General features: G+C 41.5%; 2 protein-coding genes across 4 annotated transcripts in view; both read right to left on the bottom strand.

Annotated features, from left to right (window-relative positions):
• The window catches only part of LOC112458045, a 7,579-nt gene extending 5,787 nt beyond the window's left edge, over positions 1-1,792 (bottom strand). For all 3 annotated transcript variants that reach the window (XM_025021451.1, XM_025021452.1, XM_025021453.1), the window contains exons 1-5: positions 1,612-1,792; positions 1,332-1,465; positions 954-1,242; positions 644-854; positions 134-241 (exon numbers count right to left, since the gene is read on the bottom strand). The gene's annotated coding sequence lies outside the window, so the exon portion shown is untranslated. The remainder of the gene's footprint in view (positions 1-133; positions 242-643; positions 855-953; positions 1,243-1,331; positions 1,466-1,611) is intronic.
• Positions 1,793-2,411: 619 nt separating this feature from the next.
• Positions 2,412-7,616, bottom strand: LOC112458046. The gene has a single exon (XM_025021454.1). The coding sequence runs from the start codon at positions 7,614-7,616 to the stop codon at positions 2,412-2,414; it is 5,205 nt and encodes a 1,734-aa protein (XP_024877222.1).
• Positions 7,617-7,944: the final 328 nt, after the last annotated feature.

Here is a 7,944-nt window from a genome sequence, read left to right as displayed (position 1 = left end):
GGAGGGAAAGAGGGAAAGACAAAGACGGAGACAGAGAGGGAGAGGGAAAGAGTAAAGGAGAAAGAGAGGGAGAAAGTATGAAGGAGAGTATTATCAGATAGAGAGAGAGTAAATTATAAATTGTTTAATTTACCTTTTGTATAGAGTTCCTCAATTTTATGCCATCTCCTTCGCCTCTTCGTGTACATTTGATGAAAAACAATTGCAAATTGTTATTTAGTGACTCCTGTCTTTAATTTACCTAGCAACGATGAAAATCAATATTAATAACTTGAAGTTGTAATCAAATGTGTTATAAATGGGTGAATCCAGAAGCGCACTCATTAAGCCGCTAAATAGCAATTGAATGTGATTGGTTCCTATTTTTGGCTCCAACCAATCACACTTAATTACTACTTAGTGGCTCAGTGAGTGGTCTTGCTTTTAGATGCACCGTACATCTATGGATTCATATCGAAGACGTAACCAATAATATGCAAGTTATATTTGGGATAATTTTTATTTCAACAAATTAATTCAAGTGGTATGTATATTTCATTGGAATATAAAATTTAATCATGAAAATTTGACATTGCCAGACTAAATAAGAAAAACAACGAAAACATGTTATAAGTAATAATGAATTTAATCTGATTGTTATTACTATATTATATTAAGAGCTGGAATCTTTCCACCGGTTTTAAAAAACCTTTGAACAAGCCCAATCATTTTTTGAATTTCCACATCTTTAAGTAACTTCCTTTTAATCCCTCTAGATTGATGTGGATCGTCCGGACATACAAATTCCACCCCCATCACATTGGAAACCATTTCCACTTTCAGTTTAGCTGAAGGAATATCCGCAATTACATATTCTGAAAGTGTAAAATATTTTCTTTTATTTTTCAAGAAACTATGTTTTATTTTGCATTTAAAATATTTTTTACTGTAAGAAATGTAAAATTCATACATACTACTGACTAAAATAGGATATCGAGGATGTTCATTTATAAACGATGTTCGCTTTTCTCAATTACTTTCGGTTTCTAGCCACACTGGTAAGGACAATTTCAAATAATTGTGCTCTGCGCCTCTTCTTTCATTATGAGGTATCTCTGTACCATTTAAGATCTTTAATTTTGCTATCCTTGCGATTATCAATTGTCGAGCAGTCTCTACAGTTTCGTTTTTCAAAATAGAATCTTCTCTGAATTTCAAGTTTTCTAGATTTGATAATTTATCTAATTCGCTAATCGATTGCCACTAAAATTTTATGTTAAATGGTTTAGTTAAAAATTTTGATATAAAATTTTTACTGCATCAATGCTATCTATGAAAACCTAACTTTTTACCTCTGATATGTAGCTTTCTGAAATATGTATGTAGATGACGTAGCATTGGAAACAAAGCAGTCTTATCTGTTGATGTTGAAGATGGAAATCTAATTCTATCTATTTTAATTAAATTCAAATTAAGATATTCTAAGCTGTAAAAAAGAGATCTTTTTAAGTATTATATAAAATATAAATTTCATGTTTTTTTAGCAAATAAAGGAAATAGGTAATCATCCTAATTTGATATTAGATTTCCTTCGAATATTAATGTAATTATTCTCATTAAATTAGTATTTACCGTTATGTCTTCTATGGTTATGACAATATTAAAAGAGACTGAAAGTTCTTTGATCGACGAAAACATGGATATTCATAGCCGAATATCAGACCAGTTGTAATTCATTTTAGCTATAGTTAAATGCTTAACTGTTGGAAACGAATCTTTTAACGCTGCCACATCTTCTATAGGCAAATGGTTCTCACTGTGTAAATAAAAAAGATGAATTCTCCTATAGTTGCAGCTAATGTGTATTATCGGTAGGTATATTTCTAACGTTGTTTAATATTGCCTAATATTCTAGGAAAGTTTAAAAAATACCGTCAAAATGAATGTTACGCAGCTCTCGTTGAGCCGGGTGCACGGCACGTATTTTCTCGTCTTTGAATACAGCTTCGCTAAAGAATGACTTTGCTTCGTGTTTTACAAATTTTTTATTGCTCGTACAAATAAACTTTGGCTCTACGATATGATCTTTACAAACTTAGATAATGTACTCTCGACAGACCGAGACAGTCCACTGAGACAGACTGACGACGACTGACTGAGCCAATGTACTGACGACAACTGACTGAATGTACTGACGACGCCGCATGGCAACGTGGTACTACTGGGGCTAGTGGGTACGAAGCGAGCGCCTCTGGAGAACATGTGGCGACATCCGTTATTACTAGGGGGGCTAGTTCCCTTTGCGCTATATCCTTTGCGCGGCAGCGCCATCATAATAGAATTCAAATCTTAAATCAACAGCCCAAACATACCGCGCGCCTTGATAGGCTATGCTTATCAATCTGAAACATAAAATGTGAGTATACAAAGAACTAAACTTCAATAGGTAATATGCATATCCTAGAAGCAGGTCGCTTAAGGGTTCCTTTAGCGGTTTTTAAAGTGGCCGCTCTGATCATTCCATCAGTTCCCGGATGAACTTCAACAATCCGACCAGTAAGCCAAGACAAAGGGGGTAAATCGTTTTCTCGTACAACCACCATTTGACCGACTTGAAGTTGAGGCCCTATAGTTTGCTTCCATTTGGATCGCTGTTGTAATGTATTGAGATAATCAGCTGACCATTGCCTCCAAAATTGCTGACGCATTTGTTCGATACGCTGCCAGCGAGATAAGCGATTTACTGGCAAATCCTGTAATGTAGGCTCTGGATACGAAATAAGTGAGTCTCCAATTAAAAAGTGCCCAGGGGTTAGATAGGAGTGATCCAAGGGATCAGAAGATAAAGGAGTTAAGGGTCTCGAGTTTAATATCGCTTCGATTTGCGATAATAATGTGACTGCCTCCTCAAATGTCAACGATCCATCGGCGGAAACTCCAATTAAATGGTGTTTAGTGGAGCGAACTGCAGATTCCCACAATCCACCGAAATGAGGTGCGCGAGGAGGAATAAAATGCCAAGTAATAGCATCTTCTGCCATCTTGTTGGTGATGTTATGCCGAAACTCTTCTCGATTAAATAAAGTCCGCAATTCTTCTAATTCGCGATTGGCTCCCACGAAATTAGTTCCATTATCCGAATATATGTTAGCTGGTCTTCCTCGTCGACCAATGAAACGTTTTAATGCACTTAAAAATCCTTCTGTGGTTAAATCCGATACAACCTCGATATGAACCGCTTTCGTGACGAAACAAACAAATACTGCAGTCCAAGCCTTAGATTTTCTTGCGTTTCTTCGCTTTCCCTCTCGAAGAAATATGGGACCGCAATAATCGACACCTGTATTATGAAATGGCCGAGCGGGAGGCACACGAGTGGCCGGAAGGTCGCCCATAATTTGTTTAGATATACGGGGCCTAGCTTTGACACAGATGATACACTTATGCACAACTTCGCGAACAATCCCTCTAGCACTCAGAGGCCAATAACGTTCTCTTATAGCTGCCAAAGTGGCCTGAGGTCCTGCATGTAGTAATCTTTTATGCTCTTGCTCAATAATGAGACGAGTGAGCCGATGACGTGCTGGTAATATCAGCTGATGCTTGATTTCATAGGAGATATTAGCATTTTTCAGACGTCCACCAACTCTTAATAATCCTTCGTGATCTAAAAAGGGGTTCAAAGCAAGCAAACGACTATCTCTCCTAATTGGTCTTTGATTTTCGATAGCTTCAATTTCCATGTGAAATATTAATCGCTGTATTCTTCTAATGATAAGCCTTTGAGATACTTCCAATTCTTGAGCGGAAATGGAATCGAACCTACGATCATTCGGTTTGGATCTTGCGTTATGCACGAAACGAAGACACCTCGCAATCGTTTTAATCAATCGAACATATGACGAAAATCTATCGATGATGTCGAATTCTTCATGTGAAGTAGAAGTGACTACGATTGTCTTTTGCTGCTCAGGTAGCTCTTCCGCATTGACTGAAGATCGTACGACTTTAGGCCATGAGGATTCGTCGTCGCGCAACCACGATGGACCATTCCACCATAGATCTGCGTCCTTGAGAACAGAAGGAGTGGCTCCACGCGATAGAATATCTGCAGGGTTACATTCGGTACCTACGTGAGACCAGCTTTGAACCGATGTGAGCTCTTGTATGTCACCCACTCTATTGGCAACGAAAGTGTTGAATCTTCGACTTGAGGAGTTGATCCAATCCAAAACTATTTGAGAATCTGTCCAAAGGTATACTGCGTCAATCTTCAATTCCAAAATAGGAACGACTTTGTCGGTTAGTTGCGCCAACAGTTGCGCAGCGCTTAGCTCTAATCGAGGCAAAGACACGGCTTTCAGGGGTGCTACTCGTGACTTCGCGCATAATAGCTTCGTAGTATGCACTCTTCTTTGATTTGTAGTGCGTAAGTATATGCATGCTCCATATGCATTTTGAGTCGCGTCGCAAAACCCGTGCAGCTCAATGCGTGTGCTTGATTTAACTTCGACTGCTCTGCGGGAAATGCGAATATCATTCAACTGGCTAAGTTGCGATTTGTAGTTACTCCATTGCGTGTGCAACTCTGCGGGCAAAGATTCATCCCAGCCGAGCTGCAATGTCCATAATCGTTGAATCAACATTTTTGCAAGTATTATGACCGGTCCAAGAAGACCTAAGGGATCAAATATCTGTGCGACACATGACAAAATTGTTCTCTTTGTCACGCGCTGATTAGTGTCCGCTTTGATTTGTATTCGATACAGCAATACATCATCCTTTGGATTCCATTGAATGCCCAATGTTTTGCACATACCTTCTTTGTCCAATGTTCGTGTTGAATTCATCATGGAAGAGTCAGGAAGATTAACAAGCAGATCAGGACTGTTGGAAGCCCATTTACGTAATACGAAACCACCTTTTTCAAGAAGCTTTGTAGTCTCATCACGAACTTGCAGTGCTGCTTCCTTCGTGTTTGCCCCAGTAATGAGATCGTCGACGTCAAAGTCCCGCAACACGATTTTCGATCCAATCGGGAAGTTCTTTGCTTCAATCTCTGCCAGTGTTCTGATTGACTTAATGGCAAGAAAGGCTGCTGCGCCAGTGCCATACGTGACTGTTAATAATTCTAGCACTCTTATCGGACCATCCGGAGTGTCGCGCCACAGGATACGTTGCAAAGATACCTGTGATTCGTCGACCAGCACCTGGCGGTACATCTTTGTTATATCTGCAACTAAAACAAATTCAAACGTACGAAATCTTGAAATAATAAAAAAGAGATCCTGCTGCAGTGAGGGCCCGACCATCAGGCAGTCATTAAGTGAAACGCCCGTTGTCGTTTTGCACGAGGCGTTGAATACAACCCTTAGTTTGGTCGTATCACTCTCTTCTTTGATCACGCAATGGTGAGGCAAATAGCAGTGCGGGAAGGTTTCTATATCTTGACCTTGCACCTCTCTCAAATGCCCCAACGCTTCGTATTCATGGATGAAGTCCGTGTAATCCTTTTTGAGCGACGGATTACGATTTAGACGGCGTTCGAGATTTATAAATTGTCGTGTAGCAATGTCCTTTGATTGACCGAGCCGCGCTAATTCTTCGTGCTTGATCGGGAGCTTGACTATAAATCTGCCCGTCGAATTTCTTTTGACCGTTGACTTAAAATGCTCTACGCACTTACGATCCTCTGCTGACATCTTGATCTTCCGCGCGCCATGCTCGATTTCCCAAAATTTCGCTATAGCATTATCGAGTGCTTCGTTGGTGATAAGATTGCAGATCGTTGCTTCGGACTGCGTCTTTCTTGTGCTGATTTCACCTCCTGCGATCCAGCCGAATTGTGTTTTCTGCCAACGTGGCTGATCTGGTGTGGTCCTTATCTGACCTACACAGAGGAGATCCCAAAAAAGTCCTGCTCCTATGAGTATGTCTATCTTTGATGTCTCCATAAAATTGGGATCCGCTAACTTGATTCCTGGTGGAACGCGAATGTCCAATCTTCTCATTGGTGTATTTGGAATGTCCTGTACAATCTTACGCAGCACAAGGCATCTGAGTTCTACCTTGAAGCCGTTGAAACGAGACTGCACCATTATGTTAACGTAGCTATGCGTTTCAGTGCTCGATTCTCCCACTCCGCTTATTGGCACAGAGGTAGGATGTCGCTTGAGCCCGAGCTTTTCGACTAGTTCTGATGTCACGAAGTTCGCTTGCGAGCCAGCATCGAGAATAGCTCGACACGGTAGAATACTTCCTTTATTATCCTGAACGTGAATGATTGCTGTGGACAGTAAGACATGCTGCCCTGACAACCGTGTGACGTGATTTACGCTCGTTAATGATGCTGATTGCACAGAGGCAACCACATCCGTGGACTTCGTTTCAGTTTCCTTCGCTTGCGGGGTTGATTCCATGTGTAATAAAGTATTGTGCCTCTTACTACACTTCTTACATGAGCCGGCGTTGCAATTCTTCGCTCGATGATCTGTGGATTTGAGACAATTTAAGCACAGCTTGAGGGTTTTGACTTCTTGAAAACGCTTGTCGACTGAGAACCCGAGAAATTTGCCACAAAGAACGATAGGATGATCGCCCTTGCAAAGGACACATCCTGAATTGCCAGTTGCTACGTTTGCTACAGTAGACTTCTTTGTATTTGTCTTACCAACGCTATTAGACGATGCGGGGCTTTGAGGATTCCTATCAACCGCTTCTAGTGTACGACACCTGTGAGCCAAAAAATCCGTTAATTGTTTGAGAGTCGGAATATTTGAATCTTTGAGGCTAGTCTCCCATTCTTTGTTTGTGGCCGGCGGCAATTTAGTTGTAATTACGTAAATAATAAGATCGTCCCATTGGTCGACAGGACGTTTTAATACCTTTAACGCTCGCAAATGCTTTAATACATTATCCAAAAGATGCCTCAGTTCAGCATGATTTTCCTTATGCAACACTGACTGTCCGAATATCGCTTTAATGTGCTTCTGCATTATAGCCCGCTGGTCATCATATCGCTCTTTTAACATCGCCCATGCTTCTTCGTAATTTTCGGCCGCTATATCTAATGAACTAATAACGTCTGCCGCTTCGTCTTTGAGAGATGATCGCAGATAATGCATCTTTTGTACGGTCGGTAATGTAGTGTTCGTATGTATCATCGAATGAAACACATCATGAAATGGATACCAATCCTCGTACGAACCCGAAAACGTAGGAAGGTCAATTCGCGGTAACTTCATATTGGCGTGGACTTGCGGAGGGTTATCGCGATTACCCGGCACTCGAAACATGTCGAACGGATTGGGGCCGGCAGCGCCCGTTTCTGGTGTACGCTCGATTATAAGCTCCTCGAACCTCGCGTCGACCTCGAAATATTTCTCCTCGAACGATTGACGCTCTGCGTTATTCACGATTTCCTGCTCGTTCGCGTTTTCAAACATCTCGATGTCGGACTGCGCGTCTTCGAATGATTGCCAACACTCGCGAAACTTTGCTTGTCTCTGTCGCAATTCGATTACCGACACGGGTTTGTCGCCTGTTTCGTCCACGAACGTCTTCCCGCGCGTACACGCGGCCTTTGCTTGCGACCGTTTCGTCTTTGCGGCACGTTGTGCGAATTCTTGTTCCGCCATCTTTGAAGAACTCGATATGAAGGAAATGGACTGTAAATGGATGGGATGGGCAACGGAGACTCACCTGGTGGCTATGTATCTTAGCCGTTGTCCTTATGCTTTGCAATGTGTAATGCTTGATGCGCCTTTGCCTTGTACGCAAATTACTTTCCTTGAACAGACTCGTCACCATCAATGGCGAATGAGGCGTGTATTCTCGATCTTCGCTTCAGTTCACGCCCTTGTGAACTTTGAATGCCTTTGCACGAGACCGGACTGAATATCCGTGCTCGAAGGACCATATGTTACGCAGCTCTCGTTGAGCCGGGTGCACGGCACGTATTTTCTC

Source organism: Temnothorax curvispinosus, unplaced genomic scaffold (assembly GCF_003070985.1).
Source record: "Temnothorax curvispinosus isolate PA1 unplaced genomic scaffold, ASM307098v1 QBEX01008617.1, whole genome shotgun sequence".
Lineage (NCBI taxonomy): Eukaryota > Metazoa > Arthropoda > Insecta > Hymenoptera > Formicidae > Temnothorax > Temnothorax curvispinosus.
Note: the sequence above shows the minus strand (reverse complement) of the source record. Positions and strands in the feature narration are given on the sequence as shown.